This window comes from Phyllobates terribilis, unplaced genomic scaffold (genome assembly GCF_046119375.1).
Source record: "Phyllobates terribilis strain yellow unplaced genomic scaffold, ASM4611937v1 Scaffold_2__4_contigs__length_985480577, whole genome shotgun sequence".
Classification (NCBI taxonomy): domain Eukaryota; kingdom Metazoa; phylum Chordata; class Amphibia; order Anura; family Dendrobatidae; genus Phyllobates; species Phyllobates terribilis.
The window spans coordinates 453,723,731-453,750,782 of record NW_027362762.1 but is presented as its reverse complement, the minus strand read 5'-3'; the positions used below and the strand labels follow the sequence as shown (position 1 = coordinate 453,750,782).

Below are 27,052 nucleotides of genomic sequence, written 5' to 3'. Positions count from 1 at the left end.
AGTGCCGCTGCAGGTGACGACTATAGATTATTTAAACTGGAGCCCTGAAATGAGTAAGCCAGGATTCCCCAGTAGTGGACAACCACTTTAAAGACAGGGCCATTTTCCATTTTTGCATTTTCCTTTTTACTATCCACTTCTTTTAAGAGCCATAACTTTAATTTTTCTGTCTACATAGAAAATGTATAGTTTTGAATGATGCCACGTTGCCATATAAATGTACTGTAGAAGTGGGGAATAATTCCACCATTGTTTTTCAGTGTTCACCATGTGGTTTTATATAACCTGGCAAGATGATTTTACAGGTCAGTACTACTGCAGTGATCATAAAATAAAGACACCTTAAAGGGAACCTGTTAACATGTCTTTCCCATATAAAGTAGGGCCAGCACCTGTACACCCTCATATATAGCATTCCAGAATGCTGTACAAGTCCCCAATGCGCTCTGCAGAACACAAAAAATATCTTTTTTATACTAACCTACAGGGCAGCGCGGTCCAAGGGGCGTCTCTGGTCTTGATCCGGCGCCTCCTCTCTTCTTATGATCGCCGTCCTTCTTACTTTGTGTGGATGACACATCCTACGTCATCCACACAGTGTCCCCCGTCACGCTCCTGCACAGGCATACCTCTCTCTGCCTTGCCTGGCAAAAGGGCAAAGAGCGCCGGTGCAGGAGCGAGATTGAAGACACTGTGTGGATGACGTAGGAAGAGTCATCCACATGAAGCAAGAAAAACGGCGATAGTAAGAGAGGAGGCGCCGGATCAAGACAAGAGATGCCCATCGGATCGGACCAAGGCGTAGGTGGGTATAATAAGAGCTTTTTTTGTGTTATGAACAGTGCGCATTGGGGACTTATACAGCATTTCCGAATCCTGTATATATGAGGGTGTACAGGTGCTGGCCCTACTTTATATGAGGAAATCATGGTGACAGATTTCCTTTAGGTTTGTTGTGTTTAACTCCTTCATGCTCCATGACATAACACTACATTATGTAGCCCGTTGGGTACTTTGGAGCAAGCTCAGAAGCAAGGCCTACTCCACACACACTGCTCTAACAGCAGTGATCAGCTCACCCCTTGATCACTGCTCTTAACCACTTAAATGCTGATATCAATCGCTTACTGTGGCATTTAAGCGCTGCGATCCATCCCCGACGTTAGTTTGGGCGCCTATCACCCCTCCCTTTCCCCTCGACATTATCGCAGGAAGTCAATGGGCTGCTATGCCAGCCAAGGGCCGGCCGAAGGCTCCCGTGCCCGTCATGTGGTCTCTCCTGTGATGTCCAGCCTGTGGCTGGGCAACACAGAAGGCTGAGATTTTCATTCTATACAGCAATACTGTGGTATTGCTGTATATAGTACAAGCAATCAAATGATCGCAGGTTAGTTCCCTATGGGATCAAACACAGTTAAAAATAAACATATATTTGGTATTCCTGCATCTAGTATAGTCTGATCAAAATATAAAAGTTACAGAAAAAAAACTGACCGGCGCTTCCAAAACAAGAAATAGGTGTGAACAGGTGCTTACTAGGAGCAGCTACCTTCATATACAACTAACAAAGTAGCACACTGCAACGCTAAGTATGCGCTAAGATTTCGCATTTATTTCCATTTTCTACAGCACTAATGCTATTCATATTTCACGTGCGCATACTTAGCGTCAAAGTGTGCTACTTTGTTAGCAAAATATAAAGTTAATTAAGGATATTGGCAAATGCTGTAATGAGAAATAGGGATTCAAAACACCACAATTGCATGTTTTTGGTCACTGCAATAATGCTAAAAAAATTAACAAACAATCATAGCACAGTAAGTAATCCAAAATTGTATAAATAAATAAAAACACCAGCTCGCTAAGCAAAAACCATGTTCCCCACACAGCTCCATTGAGGAGGAAGAAAAAGTTCTAGATATTAAAAAATGGCCACACAAACTAATTTTTTTCTTTTTTTTTTTTTTTTATTAACAACATTTTATATACACTGCTCAAAAAAATAAAGGGAACACTCAAATACCACATCCTAGATCTGAATGAATGAAATATTCTCATTGAATACTTTGTTCTGTACAAAGTTGAATGTGCTGACAACAAAATCACACAAAAATCATCAATGGAAATCAGATTCATTAACCAATGGAGGCCTGGATTTGGAGTCACCCCCAAAATTAAAGTGGAAGAACACACTACAGGCTGATCCAACTTTGATGTAATGTCCTTAAAACAAGTCAAAATGAGGCTCAGTATTGTGTGTGGCCTCCACGTGCCTGTATGACCGCCCTACAATGCCTGGGCATGCTCCTCATGAGGTTGCAGATGGTCTCCTGTGGGATCTCCTCCCAGACCTGGACTAAAGCATCCGCCAACTCCTGGACAGTCTGTGGTGATGTTGGTGGATGGAGCGAGACATGATGTCTCAGATGTGCTCAATAGGATTCAGGTCTGGGGAACAGGCAGGCCAGTCCATAGCTTCAATGCCTTCATCTTGCAGGAACTGCTGACACACTCCAGCCACATGAGGTCTGGCATTGTCCTGCATTAGGAGGAACCCAGGGCCAACCGCACCAGCATATGGTCTCACAAGGGGTCTGAGGATCTCATCTCGGTACCTAATAGCAGTCAGGCTACCTCTGGTGAGCACGTGGAGGGCTGTGCGGCCCTCCAAAGAAATGTACCTCACACCATTACTGACCCACTGCCAAACTGGTCATGCTGAAGGATGTTGCAGGCAGCAGATCGCTCTCCACGGCGTCTCCAGACTGTCACGTCTGTCACATGTGCTCAGTGTGAACCTGCTTTCATCTGTGAAGAGCACAGGGCGCCAGTGGCGACTTTGCCAATCCTGGTGTTCTGTGGCAAATGTCAAGGGTCCTGCACGGTGTTGGGCTGTGAGCACAACCCCCATCTGTGGATGTCGGGCCCTCATACCACCCTCATGGAGTCAGTTTCTGCAGACACATGCACATTTGTGTCCTGCTGGAGGTCATTTTGCAGGGCTCTGGCAGTGCTCCTCCTTGCACACAGGTGGAGGTAGCGGTCCTGCTGCTGGGTTGTTGCCCTCCTACGGCCCCCTCCACGTCTCCTGGTGTACTGGCCTGTCTTCTGGTAGCGCCTCCAGCCTCTGGACACTACGCTGACATACACAGCAAACCTTCTTGCCACAGCTCGCATTGATGTGCCATCCTGGATGAGCTGCACTACCTGAGCAACTTCTGTGGGTTGTAGAGTCCGTCTCATGCTACCACGAGTGTGAAAGCACAACCAACATTCAAAAGTGACCAAAACATCAGCCAGAAAGCATTGGTACTGAGATGTGGTCTGTGGTCCCCACTTGCAGAAACACTCCTTTATCGAGGGTGTATTGATAATTGCCAATAATTTCCATCTATTGTCTATTCCATTTGCACAACAGCATGTGAAATTGATTGTCAATCAGTGTTGCTTCCTAAGTGGACAGTTTGATTTCACAGAAGTTTGATTTACTTGGAGTTATATTCTGTTTAAGTGTTCCCTTTATTTTTTTGAGCAGTGTATATTTTTAAGTTAATAAAATAGAAAAAAAACAAAAACGAAACATCTATTAATGTGTGGCATCTCTGTAAATCCTGCTAACCTGGAGAATCATGTTCCCAGGTAATTTTGTACTGTACATTGAACTCCATAAAAATAACACCCAAAAAATGATGTAAAAATGCAGCTGTTTTTTTACCATTTCACCGCAATTAGAATTTTTTTAAAATTTTCCCTTACACTATATTGTGAAATGAATGTGTCATATGTCAGTGCAAAAATACAAAACGTTATGGCTATTTCAAAAAAGGAGACGCAAAAATCAAAATCTGCAGTGGAAAGAAAGGGTTAAAAGTCATAACTTGGATTTGTGTTGCCAGAACTATTTTCCATTGAGGGAGCGGTACAATTGCCTTTTTTTTTTTGCAAAGGGAGTTGTTCTTTTAATATGTATCCCCATTGGGGAACTGAACTTGCTTCACTACAGTATTGGCGTATTTAGCACAACAACAATCCAATAGGGAGCACCAAGATGGCGGCATTGAGGGATTTCAGTAAGCCCCTGGCTGCCATAGTAACCCACCCCACAATTACGTCTTTACAGAAATATTTTCTCTCTAAAAGCCCATGTTTTCTATTCTAAGGCAGTGCTTAGATTAGTGCATTTATACAATGCTAGGCATTCTTTCTAAAGCAATGGGGGAACATCTAAACACCCACACAAACATTTCTGCACTAGTCTAGAATGAAAGGAAGAAGGAGGGATTAGAGAAAAATGGATGTATGGCAACCCACCATTGCTACCCATCCAAGAGCAGGAACACTTTCGCTGATGGCGGAAAGATGATTGAATTGCTTGCTGGTCCTATTTTTCTCTCTGAAGTCTTGAACAGCCTGAATCTGTTTGGAAAGAGGAGCTAAAAGCGCAGAAAGATCCTTCTATAGGACACAATCACAAAAAAACGAGAAAATTAGATTTAGTATTGTTACAGCCTTTTTCTTTTATTTTATGACATTTTGTGATATGTTCTTTCTAAAGAGGAAATGACAATTCACCTTTCAGTAGAATTCCCCTAAATGGAGTTGAAAGGTTCTGCATTATTTATATGTACAATTAGCAAACAAAAATAAAACAACTAAATTATTCATTAGGCTGGCTTTACTATAGCAGTGGAGTAACAGGACATCAATAAGATTACTTCTTGTTGAATGATATTCCATCTCTATTGAGGTTGGGGGGCACACACACACACATCTGGATCTAGCGGCTCTGACTACTTGTAACATGCAAAATTCAAGCATATCATGAGAGGCTAGAGATCAGCATGACAAAGTGGATCTGTCCCCTAAATATGCTGCCCTTGTATCACGACTTTGGTGTATGCACTGAGGAAAGTCCCCGAACACTTGTGGAGCATTTCCACAGATGCCCATGCACTCAATAGAAGTGCTCTCGGAATATGATGGACAGTAGGTGTGGGAGTAACTTATTTCCCCTCTTTACTATTCAATAAAATGTAGTCTATTGCCATCATCCATTTTAGCTCATATAAGAACTGACAGATTTCTGTAATATGTTGCCCTTACATGGGGCAGCATATTTAGGTGCCAGGCCAGTTTTCAGAGTGTATATATGAGATATAGGGATGTGTAGGCGATATAGGGATGTGTAGGCGATATAGGGATGTGTAGGCGATATAGGGATGTGTAGGCGATATAGGGATGTGTAGGCGATATAGGGATGTGTAGGCGATATAGGGATGTGTAGGCGATATAGGGATGTGTAGGCGATATAGGGATGTGTAGGCGATATAGGGATGTGTAGGCGATATAGGGATGTGTAGGCGATATAGGGATGTGTAGGAGATATATATAAGTTTGGACACACCTTCTCATTTAAAGATTTTTCTGTATTTTCATGACTATGAAAATTGTACATTCACACTGAAGGCATCAAAACTATGAATTAACACATTTGGAATTATATACTTAACAAAAAAGTGTGAAACAACTGAAAATATGTCTTATATTCTAGGTTCTTCAAAGTAGCCACCTTTTGCTTTGATGACTGCTTTGCACACTCTTGGCATTCTCTTGATGAGCTTCAAGAGGTAGTCACCGGAAATGGTCTTCCAACAATCTTGAAGGAGTTCCCAGAGATGCTTAGCACTTGTTGGCCCTTTTGCCTTCACTCTGCGGTCCAGCTCACCCCAAACCATCTCGATTGGGTTCAGGTCTGGTGACTGTGGAGGCCAGGTCATCTGTCGTAGCACCCCATCACTCTGCTTCTTGGTCAAATAGCCCTTACACAGCCTGGAGGTGTGTTTGGGGTCATTGTCCTGTTGAAAAATAAATGATGGTCCAACTAAACGCAAACCGGATGGAATAGCATGCCGCTGCAAGATGCTGTGGTAGCCATGCTGGTTCAGTATGCCTTCAATTTTGAATAAATCCCCATCAGTGTCACTAGCAAACCACCCCCACACCATCACACCTCCTCCTCCATGCTTCACGGTGGGAACCAGGCATGTAGAGTCCATCCGTTCACCTTTTCTGCGTCGCACAAAGACACGGTGGTTGGAACCAAAGATCTCAAATTTGGACTCATCAGACCAAAGCACAGATTTCCACTGGTCTAATGTCCATTCCTTGTGTTCTTTAGCCCAAACAAGTCTCTTCTGCTTGTTGCTGTCCTTAGCAGTGGTTTCCTAGCAGCTATTTTACCATGAAGGCCTGCTGCTCAAAGTCTCCTCTTAACAGTTGTTGTAGAGATGTGTCTGCTGCTAGAACTCTGTGTGGCATTGACCTGGTCTCTAATCTGAGCTGCTGTTAACCTGTGATTTCGGAGGCTGGTGACTCGAATAAACTTATCCTCAGAAGCAGAGGTGACTCTTGGTCTTCCTTTCCCTGGGGCAGTCCTCATGTGAGCTAGTTTCTTTGTAGCACTTATGTTTTTTTGCAACTGCACTTGGGGACACTTTCAAAGTTTGCCCAATTTTTCACACTGACTGACCTTCATTTCTTAACCCTAGAACGCATACCTGGGGCCTCGCAGGCCCGTCCTGTTAATTGTTTTCTATTTTCTGCAAGATTATTTTAGTTAGAATTTTGAAACTCTAGGTATTCCTCAGGTATATAGTGGTTTGTCATTTTTGTTTGAGTTATTCCATGTTATTTTTATGGTCATGCGTTCTAGGGTTAAAGTAATGATGGCCACTCGTTTTTCTTTACTTAGAATTTGTATTATGGCAAGAAAAAAGCAGCTAACAGTCTATTCAGTAGGACTATCAGCTGTGTATCCACCAGACTTCTGCACAACACAACTGATGGTCCCAACCCCATTTATAAAAGGCAAGAAATTCCACTTATTAAACCTGACAGGGCACACCTGTGAAGTGAAAACCATTTCCGGTGACTACCTCTTGAAGCTCATCAAGAGAATGCCAAGAGTGTGCAAAGCAGTCATCAAAGCAAAAGGTGGCTACTTTGAAGAACCTAGAATATAAGACATATTTTCAGTTGTTTCACACTTTTTTGTTAAGTATATAATTCCACATGTGTTAATTCATAGTTTTCATGCCTTCAGTGTGAATGTACAATTTTGAAAGTCATGAAAAATCTTTAAATGAAAAGGTGTGTCCAAACTTTTGGTGTGTGTGTGTGTGTGTGTGTGTGTGTGTGTGTGTGTGATCATGAAAATTGACAACATATGTAAAAATTTCATTCTTAATAGTTGTGCCATTGAAAACATAATATGTGTAACACTTACACATAAAAGGTTTAGAAAGAAGGAACAGCGCATGAACACGTATCAGGAAATACTGACATGCAAGACAGGAAATATTGTGTCATGTAGTATACCTCGTCTGGCTGCTGAAACTGTGATGCTTTAACCAAGATATCACGTTGTATGTTCAGGCCTACAAGCAACAAAGCAGCCTAAACAAATAAATGAAAAGGTTATTGTCCGCCATAATTTCTGAATGTCTATATATCAATATGAACAAAGTTATTAAAAGTACCTGTGTGCGACAATCAGTCTGCAGGCCATAGAGTATCACCAGTCACTATGAGCAACCTACAGCACAGTGCAGCAGCATTTTACAAAGGCAGGAAAATCGAGCTTAGCTATATTTCTCCAACATTTCTTTCCGTAAGTCAACATTTGTGAAGAGGGAGATATCGATCTTGCCCCCCACCCCCACAAGTGCATAAATAATTATTGATCACTGCACTCAACTACCCATTTAAATATTTCTTGCAAAAGGCATTTCATAAAACAGGTATTCACACACCTATAAAAACATTTCCATACTTTAGTTCTTAGCCAAAGATAATAATATTTTATATACATATATTGCATATGCACATGAAAGGGAGACACCAAAGCCCATGTTCAAAAATGCTGTGCTTTTTTTTAGCAGTGGTCTGCACCAAAATACAGAACAGCAATCTGCATTGATACTTTTTTCTGCATTTTTTATGAGTTTTCAATGATTTGATACAGCAAATTTAATGTATTTTTAGGCTATGTGCCCACAATGCAGAAATGCTGCATATTTTTTCCGCATCTCCCTGGCAGGAAAACGCATGCGGTTTTTACATGCGTTTTTCCCGCCAGGTAGAAGAGTTTGTCAAGCGTTTTTGCCTGCACTTCTGCATGCGGGTTATCAAGCGCTTTTCCAAGCGATTTTAGCATCACTTGGAAAGTGCTTGACAACTTGTTCACACTATATAAATCCATGCAACCGGCATTTATGTACAGATCCTGTGATGCGGATTCCATGCGTTCCAATGCAAGTCAATGGCGGCGAAAACGCAGCGCTTCCGCAAAATTAATGGACATGCTGCGTTTTTTTCCGCAATGATAATCCGCAGCGGGAATTTGCACGGCACATGCGGATTATCATTGGGGAACATGGCTGGCCTTCTACCATGCGTTTTTTAAGCGTTTCTGCAGCGTTTTTTCTGCTGCGGAAATGCTTAAAAAACGCATCGTGGGCACACAGCCTTAGTGTTTCCCTTAACTCCCATAGACTAATGGAGAGTACCCCCATTCATTGTCAACACTCTGGACTTCTTCATTCATCTTAGCTGACACGCTATATTTTATCACATATTTCAGCAGTATTTGGCATCAAGCACTTGTAAGCCAAAACCAGGGGTATGAAGGAAAAATTGAAGCGGTGCAAATCTTTCATTAGTTTTTTTTTCAGTAGATTCCACTCCAGATTTTGGCTTACAAATAGAGATGCAAAATATACAAGTGTATAAGTGACCCAGGAAACTCTATACATGGTTTCAATTACACTCACCTGCTTCTCCACATCTCCACCTAATTCCTTGCTGATTTTCAGAAATTCTCCTACTGATCCATTGAGGAGAGCATCATAGGCCTGAACAAACTGTGCAGTGTCTACAGTAAAATCACACAAGAAAGACATTAAGCGAGTGATACAAATATAAATATTACATGCCGATAAAACATCAACCTCCTCACCTGCGGCACAAGATCCAGCTCCTGACCCTCCTGCAAAAAGCTCCAGCTTTCCCACTGCCGTCTCCAGACGCTGAACTAGGCTTTGCAGGTCCGCCATGATTTACAACCTAATAGAAAATAGCAAATAGAATAACTGTAAAACAATGGAACAGATTAAAAGAAAGAAAATGAAATAGATACTGGAAAAAACTGCTTTCCTGAAGATCTACAAGGATGTTTGAAGGACTGAAGTATGTAATACTGAGACTCACTGCTGCTCCGAATGAGGAAGTCTTCAAGAATTGCAGCCAGTGCTGCAGGCAGCCTATATCAGGACTGCAGGAAGTGACTGAGCATGTCGGAGCAGATACCGAGAAATTCCACAAATGCAAACACCGCCTTTTACTTTCATGGTTCAAATCAAGTACGAAACATTAAGCACTCCCATCATACTGATCAGTGACAGTTATATCAAACTCCCTTGTCACTAAAACATGAATTGGCAAGGTCACATGCAGCTCTAAAATGGAAACTAATCCTAGTACCAAATAGTAGTGGGTACATAAATGGCTGGGATTACACAATTGCATATACATGCAATATGCATTTGCTTACAAATATTTAGCAACAGGAGGAGATGTATTACTATACAACTTTAAAGGGAACCTTACACCAGGATTCCTCTATAATCCATTGCCACCTTGTTTGACCTGAAAAGATCTTTACAATGTTGCAGAGATTAGAGAATTGCAGAGCCGCATCGGTTCCGACTTGACCTATGAAACACTCCTGCGTCGCACGCAAAGGATATGCTTAAGTGTCCTGTTAAGTCTCTGGCTACACTGGTCGCTCATCCAGATAGCTGTGGGCCGCCACTACACTGCAGCACAATGCTATTGAGATCTGCTGGCTGGGGTAACCTTGCAAGTAGCAATAAGACCCAATTCACTTGAACTATTGCTTCATTATAGCAGCGGTAAAACCTAACTCACACCTAAAGTCACCACATAGCCCCAGTGTAAAGCTTCATCAGAGCCTCCACTAGATTTTTGATTGAAGCGTATGGGACTTCAAGGTCATCCATGGACTACACATGTTCTGCAGCAAGGCCATAACCTAGTCCATGTAGCGTGCTTGCCCTTCTGTAAGCAAATTAACCAAAAGTTCTGCACTTGTACAGTGTCTTCCCCATTTATTTGATGACACGCACAAAAAATATGCATACGATGAGGGAGTCTCATATGTGGTGCTACAATTGTCTAATCTATAACTTGAGGAAGATGTTCAGGTTAGACATGGTGGTGGCAATGGTTTAAATGGGAGTTTGGTAAATGTTGGGGACAGGTTCCTTTTAAACTAGACATATCAAAAGAGGCCAGTTTCTGCTCTTCTTCCATTCTTGCCGTTTGAGTATTTAGTTTTGTTTTTTAAACTGAGATATGAGCCCTTTTATTTATCGGGGCAGCACGGTGGCTCAGTGGTTAGCACTGCAGCTTTTCAGCATTGGGGTCCTGGGTTCATATCCCCCTGTGTTTGCGTGGTTTTCCTCCGGGTTCTCCAGTTTCCACCCACACTCCAAAGACATACTGATAGGGAATCTAGCTTGTGAGCCCCAATGGGGTCAGTGATGATAATGTTTTTGAAGTGCTGTGGAATTAATGGCGCTATATAAGTGAGTTAAGTAAATAAAAAAATAGTGTTAATGTCTCACCCCACCAAGACTATAAAAAGTAGCACTAAATAAAAGGTCCAGATCTCTAGAAATGTATGGCAGATATAAAAAGCAAAAATAAAAAAAAAGGAACAATCAGGAGCAGCAGGAATAAAATCTGCACCCTCTTCACTGGTTTAAAGTAGTTTCCAAACCTAAGACCTAGTATTCTGGGGCAATTCCTAGCCTATCCTGCAGCCGCCCATAGTGAAGCCTCGCACATCACTGCCCCAGGCACACCCGCCACACCTGCACCGGTACAAGAGGCATCGGCTCCCAGGGAGTGACCTGACATGGGGCTGACACTTCCTGCCACTTATCCCCTGCAGACCACCAGTCAGCCTGAACAGCCTCTCCCAGACAAGTATCCTCATGTGGGTACAGCACACGCCTAATGACAGGCGCTCATTCACACCAATAATACTGCGAACCTGCGTCCTTCACACACAGCCCGAGGCGACCCTAACGTGCACATATACACATGCCAAGGCCATACCGGCAAACCGTACCGGTCCCCACAGGAGCCCCGCCCTGCTCACCTCCGCCGCTGCCTCTCTCTGCCCCACTTCCGGCAGTCACCTCCCAGTATGCGCCGCGGGAAATCACTTCCGTGACACCCTGTGGGCGTGGCCTAGGATAGACGCGGCTCTATTCTGCTGCAGGAGTGTGGTTCTCCGCTCCCCGGAGCAATTCTGAGAGCGAGGAGCTATAGTTGGCGGTTATTTCATTGTGTGTATGGGGTTATATGGACTGCGGCATAGGACTCTTTACTGGTATTTACTGCACGTGTCTGTTGCCCAGTTTAAAGATGGCGGGAGCGGCCTCCTCAGAGTCCGGGGATGTGGGCTGTTGCCATAGAGATAAGGAAGATCAAGCCATGACGTGGTCAAGCGGATGACATAATCAGGAGCTCGAGGCTCGTTCTGTTACCAAAGATGGTCACATATGTGCCAGCCTGGGGGCGGGGTCAGCGCTGGGGAGAGCGCACTTATCGATTACAGGTGCTGAGCGCAGGTCTGTGGACTTGTGAGCCCTGGAATCTGCATAACTATACTCTGCCTCATACTGCGGGGGGGGCTTACTTTACATTACTGCAGGGAAGAGCACTGACAGCTTGGGGGCATGTGGGAGAAGTGTGTCTGGTGACAAAGTGACACATAAAGATCATAGTGTGTCCGTCCGTCCTCCTAAAGCAGGAGGCTGATGGTCTGGTCACATTCTGCTGCATCAACATTGTATTTTATATAGAAGAAGAGAGGACTCTAATAAAGAGAGCGCACTGCGGATAACAAAAATAAAAAGCATACGCTATGTAATAAGGGACGGTGCTATACATAACAAGAGATGACCCTATGTAATAATGGGGCCGCTCTATACATAATAAGAGAGAACACTGTAATAAGGGACAGCACCATACATAACAAGAGGGTGGTACATAATAAGAGATGGTGCTGTACATAAGGAAAGAGGGTACTATCTTAGAGACAGTGCTTTACATAATGAGAGGAAACTACAGTGGGGGAAATAATTATTTGATCCTTTGCTGTTTTTGTAAGTTTGCCCACTGACAAAGACAAGAACAGTCTATAATTTTAAGGGTAGGTTAATTTTAACATTGAGAGAATATCCAAAAAAAATCAAGAAAATCACATTGTATAAATTAGATACATTTTTTGCATTTTGCAGCGAGAAATAAGTATTATCAAGATAAGCAACTTACTGTATCTCCCTTTTTAGGTAACAATGTAAGCCACCCCCACTTTCTTTCTCTTTGTGGTTAGTAATAAAAACTTGTCACCAGGCATCTGAGACTCAGACAAGTCTGGGACACAGAATTGGTTGTGTGTTCTCTTGTCTCCGATCGATCGACTACCTGATTTGATCAAAACTGGCAAACGTGTGAAACCCTTTGAGTTTCTCCTAACACTTTCTATACAGGTTTCCACATCATTGCAAAAATAGCAAGGGATCAAATACTTATTTCCCCTACTGTATGTAGTAATCTACAGCGCTGTACACAAGAAAGTACACTATATACTAAGGGACGGTGCTATATGTAACAAAGGAGTACACTATATACTATGGGACGGTGCTATACATACAAAGAAGTACACTATTCTAAAGGATGCGTTACACATAACAGAGGAGTACACTATATACTAAGGGATGGAGCTATACATAACAGTAAACTATACTAAGCGATGGTGCTACTCATAAGTGAGTACACTATATACTAAGGGACAGGGCTGTATGTAACAAAAGAGTACACTTTATACTGCTATACATAATAGAGTAAACAATATACTAAGCGTTGGTGCTATACATGACTGAGTACACTACAGGTGCATCTCACTAAATTAGAATATCATCAAAAAGTTAATTTATTTCAGTTCTTCAATACAAAAAAACGAAACTCATATATTATATAGAGTCATTACAAACAGAATGATCTATTTCAAGTGTTTATTTCGGTTAAGGTTGATGATTATGGCTTACAGCCAATGAAAACACAAAAGTCATTATCTCAGTAAATTAGAATACTTTATAACAACAGCTTGAAAAATAATTTTAAAATCCGAAATGTTGGCCTACTGAAATGTATGTTCAGTAAATGCCCTCAATACTTGGTCGGGGATACTTTTGCATCAATAAGGCGTGGGATGGAGGCGATCAGCCTGTGGTAGTTCTGAGGTGTTATGGAAGCCCAGGTTGCTTTGGTAGCAGAGTTTCACTTTTTCTATTGAAGAACTGAAATAAATTAACTTTTTGATGATATTCTAATTTAGTGAGATGCACCTGTATGGACTAAGGGATGGCGCTAGAAATAATAAGGCTACATTCATGCATTCCTGTAAAGTGTTAGTGTGCTGGCCCATTTTTTCGCAGTCAGCACACAGATGCATTGAGTATGTCCTATTCTGATCTTCAAAATCAGATCAGAATAGGACATGCTCTGAGTTTCACAGATTTGATTCTCGGATCAGTGATTTTCACGGATGAGTGAATGGATCTATGAAGCTCTATGGATCTGTGTGCTGTCTGCTAAAAAAAATCTGACAGCATAAGGACATTTCACACAAATGTGTGAATATAGCCTTAGGAAGGTTGTTTTACAAACGAGCATTACTCCCATAATCTTTCTGTCATACAGTATAGATAAAGAATAGATATCTTTAACTCCAGTGACTGCTGACGTCTCATCTTATTAGAGTCATTTTCTGCTGTTTATTCTCCATCTGGTCAGACCTTCATGTCGACATTTTCCAGCCACAACTTGTCTTACCACACTGATCACAGCGGCCCAGTTGTTCTAATCTTTAATTTTTTTCTGGGCAGCTTATAAAAAAAATCATGTAGTCCAAATAGAAAGACTGGGCTCACTATACAAAATAGGTGCCAAGAACCAAAAAATTATTCACAAATCAGAATAAGGTTCCGGCACTCAAAAAGCACAATAGCATAGGAGTCAAAGGTTATATATGTCCTTTTATTGATGTACATACAGTAAAATCCAATTTAAAGGAAGATTTCTGCCCAATGTTTCAACCCACACGGGTTTTCCTCAGGGGATTCAAAAACTAGTTCCATAGTATGTGAAAAAAAAACAGCAAAAGACAGACGTATCAATAACAATGTACGTACATCATCAAAATAACCTGGATATATCTATAAAGAGTAAATATAGAATATGAAACAGCAGGCATTCCCCAAAGAAGGACCCATAAGGTTTCAATGTTAAAGCTGTTTTATCATGAGAACCTAAAATTATAGATATAAATATCAACGGGATAGGAGAAACGGTCAAGCTGCAAAACTTATAATACCAGTGCATTAATAACTATCATGATCCTGTATTAATATCATTGTGATAATAGACATAAAAAATGTATAATACCCATGTGAAGAGTATATGGTCAGGACTTGCTGCGACTAGTGGATGTTGGATATCCTATAGTAAAAAGATTGCGATTTTGTGGAAAATTCATAGAGATTGTGGAAAATCAGGGATCTAGGGAAATTTTTATACATACCAAATGGTCAGTGAAATAGTAGAATATGGCCACAACTGATATACTACACCGGGAGTTACCCTGTGTAGCTGTAATGAAATAACACACTGCTCAGTGTCTATAGCACATAGTCCATATATCTAAAATGTGAGGGTCCCTCAATGATTTACCTGTTTAAAATGTGGAACTTAGGAAATGACAGGCAATGGTCCTAGAAAAAAAGAGGATGATAAAAGGTAACATGTCCCTCTAGAGAGGATCCAAAGTAGTTGACCCATAGAAGCGGTTTCAACATAGAATGGATAAAAATGCTCACTTGGGTATATAGAGATTACCTGTTTGTGCAGAGAGAGTCCTGGATTGTGGCGCTCGCTGTGTTGACAGAGCAGCTTTAAATACAGCACTCCATGATGCATCTGCTTCCTGTTTCCGGTCTGCTGGAGCGCAGGATCCGGTATGTGGAACACAAGCTAGCGCATGCGCTGTGTGTGCCGCTATTATTTGCAATGAGCGCATCGTGTGTCAGCATGAATGTGTGCATAGGAGAGGGAGGGGGGAACCCAAATAAGAAGAAAAGAGAAAAGGGTAAACAATGTGAAACGGTCACAAGGTACACCAGTATGGAGATGATACAAATAACAAAGGGTACATGATTAAACCGCAAGGCTGTGAATATCATAGAAACAATGCAGATCTAACTGTGAAATGTCTGAAAAAAAGAGAAGGATAAGTTAGTGGTAGGACGGCGAGCTCAGAAGGTAAAGTATAAAGGGAAGAGGAAGGTAAAAAATAAAAGAAAATTGATTACATGATTCATGAGTATAATAAACATACAATGATCGAAAATGAGAAGTAAATATTAAGTACTGAATAAATGAAAAAAGTCAGATATTGAAATAGTACATTGTAGATATTATACCATATCATATTTTATCACAGATAATGGCATATGTTCAGAAAAAAGGAGGGGGCATATTGAACAATATACTGGATTTCCGAACCTAAACCAAACATAAATTTAAATATGAACCTCATATTCACGATTAAGTCCATGAGGTTCTAATGTCTTAAGTGTGTAAATCCAGAACGTCTCACGTTCCTTTAATTTGCAAATCCTATCACCTCCCCTTCTTCCTACAGGCTCATGATCAATGACCTGATATCGCAACTGGGCAATAGTACACTGCGTACAGAATTATTAGGCAAGTTGTATTTTAGAGGATTATTTTTTATTATTGATCAACAACTATGTTCTCAATCAACCCAAAAGACTCATAAATATCCAAGCTTAATATTTTTGGAAGCTGGAGTGGTTTTTTTTAGATTTGGCTATCTTAGGAGGATATCTGTTTGTGCAGGTAACTATTACTGTGCAGAATTATTAGGCAACTTAATAAAATCCAAATATAATCCCATCTCACTTGTCTATTTTCACCAGGTAAACCAATATCAGTGCACAAAATTTAGAAATAAACATTTCTGACTTGCAAAAACAAAAATCAAAAAAATTAGTGATCAATATAGCCACATTTCTTTATGATGACACTCAACAGCCTTCCATCCATAGATTCTGTCAGTTACTTGATCTGTTTTCGATCAACATTGCATGCAGCAGCCACCACAGCCTCCCAGACACTGTTCCAAGAGGTGTACTGTTTTCCCTCCCTGTAGATCTCACATTTTATGATGGGCCACGGGTTCTCTATGGGGTTCAGATCAGGTGAACAAGGGGGCCATGTCATTATTTTTTCTTATTTTAGACCTTTACTGGTCAGCCACACTATGGAGTAGTAGGATGTATGTGATGGAGAATAGTCCTGCATGAAAATCATGTTTTTCTTGAATGATACCGACTTCTTCCTGTACCACTGCTTGAAGAAGTTGTCTTCCAGAAACTGGCAGTAGGTCTGGGAGTTGAGCTTCACTCCATCCTCAACCCGAAAAGGTCCCACAAGTTCATCTTTGATAATACCAGCCCATACCAGTACCCCACCTCCACCTTGCTGGTGTCTGAGTCGGAATGGAGCTCTCTGCCCTTTACTGATCCAGCATCTGGCCCATCCATCTGGCCCATCAAGAGACACTCTCATTTCATCAGTCCATAAAACCTTTGAAAAATCAGTCTTCAGATATTTTTTGGCCCATTCTTGACGTTTTAGCTTATGCTTCTTGTTCAAAGGTGGTCTTTTTTCAGCCTTCCTTACCTTGGCCATGTCCCTGAGTATCACACACCTTGTGCTTTTTGATACTCCAGTAACACTGCAGCTCTGAAATATGGCAAAACTGGTGGCGAATGGCATCTTGGCAGCTTCACGCTTGATTTTCCTCAATTCATGGGCAGTTATTTTGCGCCTTTTTTGGCCAACATTCTTCTTGCGACCCTGTTGGCTATTTGCCATGAAACGCTTGATTGTTCGGTGATCACGCTTCAAAAGTTTGTAAATTTCAAGACTGCTGCAGCCCTCTGCAAGACATCTCACAATTTAGGACTTTCCAGAGCCCGTCAAATCTCTCTTCTGACCCATTTTGTCAAAGGAAAGGAAGTTGCCTAATAATTAAGCACACCTTATATAGAGTGTTGATGTCATTAGTCAACACCCCTCCTCATTACAGAGATGCACATCACCAGATTTACTTAATTGGTAGTTGGCTCTCAAGCCTATGCAGCTTATAGTAGGACAACATGTATAAAAAGTATCGTGTGATTAAAATACTCATTTGCCTAATAATTCTGCACACAGTGTATCTTGATGGGAAATAAAATGATAGGGGATTGGTAATAAAGTATACTTGCAGTGGATCGTGGATTTATGTTTACTAATATGGTCCCGGATATGCTGGGTGGTCTCTCCCATATATCCGTGACCGCATGGACATTTGATAAGGTATATAACATATGTAGACTCACATGTAAAAAAAAACTTTTATAGGGAACTTTTTACCCGACATGGGATGGGTAAAAAAATTTCCTCTAATCATATTAGAGCATTGGCGACAACCAAGGCATGGAAAATTACCCATGCGTGGTGTCACCAGTGTAGTCTGTTGGATGTCCCTACCAATGTCAGCCTGTACCAATTTATTACGAAGGTGGGGAGGTTTTTTATGGCAAAGTAAAATAGGTTGCTGAAATTCTTTGATCTTGGGATAAGAACGTCCCAGTAATGGCCAGTGTCCTCTAATAATATTATGAATTAATGTTTGATATGGATGAAATGTATTGACAAATACCATCCTTTCAGTCTTGGAGCTACAGGTAGTCTGAGTATCAGTGGATGAAGCTATCGAAGGGGGGTAGCCCCTGGCAATAAATTTATCACCCATTTCCTTCTGGCGACCTGGTTTCAGAGTCAGATCTGAGACAATTCGATTAACTCTCGCCTGTTGTGATTTAGGAAGAGATTTATTGACGTGTTTAGGGTGACAACTAGAATAATGTAAAAGTGAATTACGGTCTGTAGGTTTCACAAAAAGGTCAGTTGCTAAATGTCCTTCCTTGTTCATTTTAATCAGGACATCTAAAAATGAATTTCAGATGTACTATGACTGAAGGTGAAAGAAAGATGTGGGGTACAATTATTGAGATATGTGTGAAAATCTAGTAGTTGATCCTCATCACCTGTCCAGATGACAAAAATGTCATCTATGTATTGTCTCCATGAGACGATATAAGATTGACCTACTGTATAATTGTATACATATTGTTCTTCAAAATGGGCAATAAATATGTTTGCGTAAAGGGGTGCAACGTTCGACCCCATTGCGGTCCCCTTACACTGCATAAAGTATCTGTCACCAAAAAGGAAAAAATTGTTCTGTAAAATGATACCTAGCAAATATTTGCAAAACTCCTTTTGTAAAGTAGAAAGTGTGCTATATTTGTCAAGAAACCAAGAAATTGCTTCAAGACCTAAATCATGGTCTATGCTGGTATATAAACTGTTGACATCGAGAGTAACCAGACATACATAACCTTTGACTCCTATGCTATTGTGCTTTTTGAGTGCCGGAACCTTATTCTGATTTTTGTATAAAAAAATCATGGACAGACAATATTTATACTGTGTAAGGTAGCGCTAATGATCATGTTGAGGGGCACTCACTTTACCGGGTCAATTAAAGCACACATGCAACGTTTTCCGTTAATATGAAGTCCAGCAGTTTATTACACATCATAAACTGCTTATAACATAGTCCATCTCAGTGGCTCGCAGGAATGTTACACATGTAATATCCTAGAGCCTTTTCAGTGGCAGCTATGCCCGCTTGGCTTCAGATACAGACTTCAGCAAGGTAACAACATCAATGTCCATATAACGCACCGCTTTTACCTTTGCCGGGTCTTAGCTGCTTCTATCAGCTCTGTTCTGCCAAAGCTGTGACTTAAGGCTTACCAGACGTGGTCTCCAGGCCACGTGCCTTCCAGGGCTAATGGTGTCCCAGACACAGGGATCAGGTCTCTTGCCTCTCAAGGCTAGTGGTGTCCCAAACACAGGGATCAGGCCTCTTGCCTTCCAAGGCTAATGGTGTCCCAGACACAGGGATCAGGCCTCTTGCCTCTCCACTGTTTCAAAACCACCAGGATTTATATATCCTTCTGTGCGTACAGGACCTGTGATGATGTCACAGTCATGTGATCAGTCACCTGAAGGGGAGGTACGTGGTCAGCCAGAACACACCCCCTGGACATTTTAGTAATGCAGCAAGCTGCTGCATTACATATCCCCCCTCTGTTCAAAGTTGTGGGGTTGAACACATAATATACACAATCACATTATAACCCACAGTTCACACAGAACATTAGTCATCAACATTAGCCCATTCCTTAGGGACCTACCATCCGTCATTGTCTCCAACTTCGTCAAGTCACATTTCCTAGTCATAACCTTGTCAGACCTCCCCCGTTCCCAGCGGTCAATACAGCAGTGCGACTCACTTGCGCTTGTATCTAAGGTCTGGTCAGACTCCGTACTGTCTCGTACTCTATTGGGACGTTTGCATGGGCCTCTCAGACCTGAGTTACTGGAGGTCTCACTACCTCTAAACCCACGCCCACTACCTTCAGGACATCCTGAAAGGTCTCTAACTTCTGCTGTAGCTGTTCTATTATTTAGGGGGCCCTTTCTCTGTCTGGTCTCACAATTTATATATGGCTGCCATCTTCTGCTGCTCAGGCGATGCTGTCTTTCTATTCGCAGTCTGGCGAGATTCAACTGTTCTACCTCTCGCAGGTAGGTCACTCGGTACTCCATCAGCATTCGTATATATGCAAGATTTTTTTCCGTGCTTACAGCAGAGAATGACACCATGCCGTCTTCATCCGGTATCCAGTCCTGATGATCACGTGGACTGCTTACTTTTATCACACCAGACTTCTTTACCATCATTTGCATGGTTCGGCCATTTCTCCCAATGAGCTTTCTTACCAGAACATGAGGCACCAGGATGACTTCTTCCCGCAGACTTTGAGCTTTTCTCATAAGCTCCAGTTGTCTAATGGCTTGTTCCGTCTTCAACCGGACAAACCGCTTTGTGCGAACACATCGCCAGTGCATGTCACTTAGGATAGCCACCCTCTTCACTGTGACTTCGGTTGTGGACAGGACCACCAGCTGTTTAGCTTCTGAGGTCGAGTACACCTTAGAGGCACCCACGGCCTTCTTAAACTCTTCATGCACGGACTCGCTGGTGCATTCTTCTCTCAAATCTTCGGATAGATCTATGAGGCACTTGTACAGAGAAGTTTCTGTCTCACCAGTGGTCTCCAAACGATCATCTGGCTCAGGAATCAGGGACAAATAACTTTCAGCTTCTTCACCCTGTATGCTTCCCCTGAGCTGGCTTACAGCTATGCACTCAAGAATTCTCCTCAGGTCCACCTTCTGATGGTATAAAGGATTAAGCGCAACTTATTTGCCCTTTCCCTTCTCCAAGGCGGCCTCGTTCACTGATTGGTACTTTGCCAGGCGACCTTTGAGCTCGAAAACTTTTTCCTCTAGCTCAGCTACTCGCCTCTCAGCAGCCCATCTCTGAAGCTCTTCCAGCTTCAACTGCTCCTTTATCAGTAGAGTTCTCTCAGACCTCTCTGTCTCCAATGCGCCCACTCGGCTCTCGACAGCAAGTCTCTCAAGCTTCTCTTGCTTCAAATGGGCTTGTAGCGTCTGCTTGAGCTCCTTGATCTCGGCTCTTACATCCACCGAATCATCCAAGCTCACATTATTCGAGGTGGTATTTACTTCATACCTCCCTTGTCCAGTGGCAAACTCCTGACCCTGGTCTGTGGCTTCTCTGATAGACTCCTCCATATTTTCCCATTCAGCATCCATCCTGCCGATTCTATCCTTATGGCACGTCTCTGCCCTCTGGAGATCATTACAGAACGTCTGCAGCTCCTTTACCTGGGCTTCCAGTCCCGGGATCTTTCTGCGGAGAGCATCATTCTCATCACGGGTGTCCTGTAGAGTGGTCTCAATCACTTGACGCATGTGCTCTGCATCCGCCTTATCATCCTCTAGTTTTTTCTTAACCTTGAAGAGATCCTCATAGTCTCTCTTGGTTTGTTGCAGTTCCCTGTTGAATTTTTCCTGCATCTTTTCTGCCTCACGGTCGTGACCAGACACTTCATCTTTTAATGCCCCTTTCAGGGCGGATAGCTCCCGGTCTCGCTGGTACAGAGAGTCCTCCAGCCGCTCCTTCTCCTGCATTAGAGACTTTACTTGGTCTTGGAATCGCTGCAGCTCCCTCATGTGTTCATCATACTCCTTCTTGGATTCACACAGCTCCCGGTTGAATTGTTCGCGCTGTTGTTCTAGGTCTTGATCATGTCCAGAAACTTCATCCTTCAGCGCCCCTTTTAATGCAGATAGCTCCCTATCCCTCTGGTGTAGACCCTCATCCAGCCTTTGCTTCTCTTGCATCAGCTCTGACTGCACCAGGGAGAGATGATTTTTCATCTCGCACAGCTCATCTTCATACTCGATTTTCTCAAGCTTCAACTGAAAAACCTCCTCTTTGGTTTTGCGGAGGCCCTCTTTATTTTTCCGGAACATTTCCTTCCATTTGTTGATGTCCTCACTGTTTTCCTCCAGTTCTCGCTGCAAGTTCCTCACAACCTGGTTTATTTTCTGCCGTTCAGACTCCAGGTTCAGTTGGTCATGGGACACGTTCTCCATGCTTTTCCTTAGTTGCTGCATGTCACTCTGATACTGCTGCCTGATAGGCACCAGCTCTTGGTCATGAATGGCTACCTCCTCTTTCAGCGCCCCTTTCAGGGCTGTTGGTTCCTGATCCTTTTGTCTCAGTAGATCATCCTGCTTGTAACGAATCTGCAGAACTGCATCCAACTCTTCCACCTGATCTTCATTGTTGTCTGATACTGTACCGGAGGTTGCTACTGGCAACGTTCCCTCCTCTGCTTCTAAAGGAGGATCCACACTCGGAATAAAGGCACACAGCATTTCATTTTCTTTATTTACCCTTTCAGCAAAGGCTACAGGAGCAACTTTTTTGTGGCCCCTGCGCCTTCGATGACGAGAGGAGGACTTTCACACCTTGTTTAGCTCCTCCTGACTGAACTCTCTTTCTACTGTCGTAGTGTCACCGTCAGCTGTGGGGTCTATGTCACTCCTCATGGTGTTGTGAACCAACAAGTCACCTCCCACTTTGATGTCAACCCCTTCTACTGGAGCTACCCAGTTATCAACGGTCGAATTGTCATTTTTAGGCGGTATCAACACACAATCAGTAACCAACTTTGGTATTCTATGCTCCACCCTTTTTTGAGACTCCTTCCCTTTTGGACAACCACACCTGTAGTTTTTTTTTTTTTTTAAAACCATGCGATAGTCTTAGGACCCAGTTCACAACATCTCTTACCACCTACCTGGGCACTCTGGGACAGCACCGGCACCACAGGAGAACTCAAGGAGTGGTCCGCTGCCACCCTTCTGTTCAACAGCTCCTGCCGTTCCTGCACCAAGACCTGTTGTCGTTTCTCAAATGCCTGTTGCTGTGATTTTAACCGACACTTTAATCGTTCAATAGCTTCAGACTCATCTGCTGCTCCCTTCACAGCCATCTTTATCTGCTTCTGCACCTCTTCAGGACACTCCATTTTGCTGCAGAACGCCTGCAGCCGGTCATCCAACCACTTCTCCATTTCGTGTGGGGATACTGCTCCATTCATAGCCATCGCGGTACGCTGTTCACACTAGACCCTTCACACCGCTCTCCCCGGAAAATTTTCATGGCCCCACCAAGCCACAGCAAACCAGGTTTGAGTGTGACGACAATTTTCGTAACCCCGCCGAGTTACAGCCAGATGCTTTAATCTTCGTGGCCCCGCCGGGCCACAGCAAGATGCTTGCATCCACATTCGTCGTCCTGTGCCGTTACCCCTAGCAACCAGGCTGCAGTTTCTCTAACCAATTGTGAGGTAGCGCTATCGATCATGTTGAGGGGCACTCACTTCACCGGGTCAATTAAAGCACACATGCAACGTTTTCCGGTAATATGAAGTCCAGCAGTTTATTACACATCATAAACTGCTTATAACATAGTCCATCTTAGTGGCTCGCAGAAATGTTACACATGTAATATCTTAGAGCCTTTTCAGTGTCAGCTATGTTCGCTTGGCTTCAGATACAGACTTCAGCAAGGTAACAACATCAATGTCCATATAACGCACCGCTTTTACCTTTGCCAGGTCTTAGCTGCTTCTATCAGCTCTGTTCTGCCAAAGCTGTGGCTTAAGGCTTACCAGACGTGGTCTCCAGGCCACGTGCCTTCCAGGGCTAATGGTGTCCCAGACACAGGGATTAGGTCTCTTGCCTCTCAAGGCTAGTGGTGTCCCAAACACAGGGATCAGGCCTCTTGCCTTCCAAGGCTAATGGTGTACCAGACACAGGGATCAGGCCTCTTGCCTCTCCACTGTTTCAAAACCACCAGGATTTATATATCTTTCTGTGCGCACAGGACCTGTGATGATATCACAGTCATGTGATCAGTCACCTGAAGGGGAGGTACATGGTCAGCCAGAACACACCCCCTGGACATTTTAGTAATGCAGCAAGCCGCTGCATTAAAACTGTATATAGGTGGCTATATGGGGGCTTATACTGTATATAGGGAGCTATGTGCGGGCTCATATATATAGGGAGCTGTGTGCAAGCTCATACTGTATATAGCGGGCTAGGTGTGGGCTCATACTGTATATAGCAGGCTATATGGGGGCTTATACTGTATATAGTAGGCTATATGGGTTTCATACTGTATATAGGGAGCTATGTGCGGGCTCATACTATATATAGGGGGCTCATACTGTATATAGGGAGCTATGTGGGGCTTATACTGTATATAGAGAATTATGTGGGGCTCATACTGCATCTAGGGGCTATATGGGGGCTCAAACTGTATATAGGGAGCTATGTGCTGGCTCATACTGTATATAGGAGGCTCATACTCTATATAGGGAGATATTGCGCGCTCATACTGTATATAGGGGGCTATGTGCCGGTGCATACTGTATATAGGAGGCTATATGGGGCTCATACTGTATATAAGAGGCTATATGGGGTTTCATACTGTACAGTACAGACCAAAAGTTTGGACACACCTCATTTCAAGATTTTTCTGTATTTTCTTGACTATGAAAATTGTACATTCACACTGAAGGCATCAAAACTATGAATTAACACATGTGGAATTATATACTTAACAAAAAAGTGTGAAACAACTGAAAATATGTCTTATATTGTAGGTTCTTCAACGTAGCCACCTTTTGCTTTGATGACTGCTTTGCACACTCTTGCCATTCTTTTGATGAGCTTCAAGAGGTAGTCACCGGAAATGGTCTTCCAACAATCTTGAAGGAGTTCCCAGAGATGCTTAGGACTTGTTGGCCCTTTTGCCTTCACTCTGCGGTCCAGCTCACCCCAAACCATCTCGATTGGGTTCAGGTCTGGTGACTGTGGAGGCCAGGTCATCTGGCGTAGCACCCCATCACTCTCCTTCTTGGTCAAATAGCCCTTACACAGCCTGGAGGTGTGTTTTGGGTCATTGTCCTGTTGAAAAATAAATGATGGTCCAACTAAACGCAAACCGGATGGCATAGCATGCCGCTGCAAGATGCTGTGGTAGCCATGCTGATTCAGTATGCCTTCAATTTTGAATAAATCCCCAACAGTGTCACCAGCAAAGCACCCCCACACCATCACACCTCCTCCTCCATGCTTCACGGTGGGAACCAGGCATGTAGAGTCCATCCGTTCACCTTTTCTGCGTCGCACAAAGACATGGTGGTTGGAACCAAATATCTCAAATTTGGACTCATCAGACCAAAGTACAGATTTCCACTGGTCTAATGTCCATTCCTTGTGTTCTTTAGCCCAAACAAGTCTCTTCTGCTTGTTGCCTGTCCTTAGCAGTGGTTTCCTAGCAGCTATTTTACCATGAAGGCCTGCTGCACAAAGTCTCCTCTTAACAGTTGTTGTAGAGATGTGTCTGCTGCTAGAACTCTGTGTGGCAGATCTGAGCTGCTGTTAACCTGCGATTTCTGAGGCAGGTGACTCGGATAAACTTATCCTCAGAAGCAGAAGTGACTCTTGGTCTTCCTTTCCTGGGGCGGTCCTCATGTGAGCCAGTTTCTTTGTAGCGCTTGATGGTTTTTGCAACTGCACTTGGGGACACTTTCAAAGTTTTCCCAATTTTTCGGACTGACTGACCTTCATTTCTTAAAGTAATGATGGCCACTCGTTTTTCTTTACTTAGCTGCTTTTTTCTTGCCATAATACAAATTCTAACAGTCTATTCAGTAGGACTATCAGCTGTGTATCCACCAGACTTCTGCACAACACAACTGATGGTCCCAACCCCATTTATAAGGCAAGAAATCCCACTTATTAAATCTGACAGGGCACACCTATGAAGTGAAAACCATTTCCAGTGACTACCTCTTGAAGCTCATCAAGAGAATGCAAAGAGTGTGCAAAGCAGTCATCAAAGCAAAAGGTGGCTACTTTGAAGAACCTAGAATATGAGACATATTTAAAGTTGTTTCACACTTTTTTTGTTAAGTATATAATTCCACATGTGTTAATTCATAGTTTTGATGCCTTCAGTGTGAATGTACACACACAATAGTCATGAAATTACAGAAAAATCTTTAAATGAGAAGGTGTGTCCAAACTTTTGGTCTGTACTGTATAAAAAAACTTGTCCTCTAAATGTATATATAAAAATATTTTTCCCTCTTTAGGGTTTTATAGAGCTTGATTTCACCTGCTGTGAATAAATATATATGCCATGTACACTTTTTGTAAACATATGGTTATTCCATAGATAGGACATATGCATGTATGTGTGTGCACTTTTTAAAAGGTAAGATCAGCTGATTTTGTTAATGAACTTATCCTCAATATGTGGATGAAACTCCACGCAAGGCTGATTTCAAATGGGTATATATACTCAGCACATCTTAGGGTCTCTTATGCACCTGACAAAGGCTTTTATAGCAGAAACGCGTTGTGCGTCTTTTGCAATCTCCTTGGATTGTGTTTTTAAAATAAAATGATCTGTTTGTTATACCCTGTGGCTGATCCCTGTGATCTGTGCACAAACAAACTGAACTTTATAGTGTTTCACAATGGGAAATTTCTCCTTTTCCATACAGGAGCGCATCTGGTTCATCTTCCTACATTTATGATCTGAAGAGCTATTCTTTGTTTGACAAGTACATCATTTATGTTTATTCTTGGACTTTGTTAGGGTTTTTTTTTTGGTCAGATTGTTGAAAAATATTGATGATATACCCCTCAGCCCACTAGTATCTATATTGTACATATTTATATATGTTCATTACATGTTATCTGATCACTTACTGAGGATGTCTGGTCAGTTAGAATAGTGGTAGGCCTACATAGGGGCAGTCGATGTGGTGCGGGGGCGCCCTACCATTCCAACTTAGGGTCCCAACTTCCGCTGTCAAGAAGAGAATTGTGAAGGGCAAAACTAGTTCCCGTCTCCCCTCATTCCTGCTTTTTTTTAAATCACTGTTTCTCTGTGAAAATGTGTATACATTTATGTCTTTATGTACTGGGTTTTTAAACTAGCTAAACTGAGATTTTTTAAAAACTTTTATGTTATTTACATGTATAAGGGCCCCATAGGTTGATTGCTTTGGTTGTTTATTGAGGGGGCTATGTGGGGGCTCAAATTTCATGCAAGGGGCTATGTGGGGCTCATACTGTATATAGGGGATGTTAGCATACTTAATTCTGGTCAATATTAAGTAATACAATTAATATAAAAAATTGTTAATATTAATATTGAGCAGAATTA

At 42.5% G+C, this 27,052-nt stretch overlaps 1 protein-coding gene across 4 annotated transcripts in view; it reads right to left on the bottom strand.

Moving 5' to 3' along the window:
• CAP1 (cyclase associated actin cytoskeleton regulatory protein 1) overlaps nt 1-11,382 on the bottom strand; it is a 31,553-nt gene extending 20,171 nt beyond the window's left edge. Inside the window, exons 1-5 of one of the 4 annotated variants that reach the window (XM_073665615.1) lie at nt 11,246-11,382; nt 9,017-9,123; nt 8,832-8,932; nt 7,378-7,455; nt 4,312-4,455 (exon numbers count right to left, since the gene is read on the bottom strand). In XM_073665615.1, the coding sequence (XP_073521716.1) occupies nt 4,312-4,455; nt 7,378-7,455; nt 8,832-8,932; nt 9,017-9,113 (420 nt within the window). In that variant the 5' untranslated portion in view covers nt 9,114-9,123; nt 11,246-11,382. Of the gene's footprint in view, nt 1-4,311; nt 4,456-7,377; nt 7,456-8,831; nt 8,933-9,016; nt 9,124-9,267; nt 9,408-11,202 lie in introns of those variants that run through there. The other 3 variants (XM_073665616.1, XM_073665618.1, XM_073665617.1) reach the window with 3 other exon arrangements.
• Between the last annotated feature and the right edge of the window lie 15,670 nt (nt 11,383-27,052).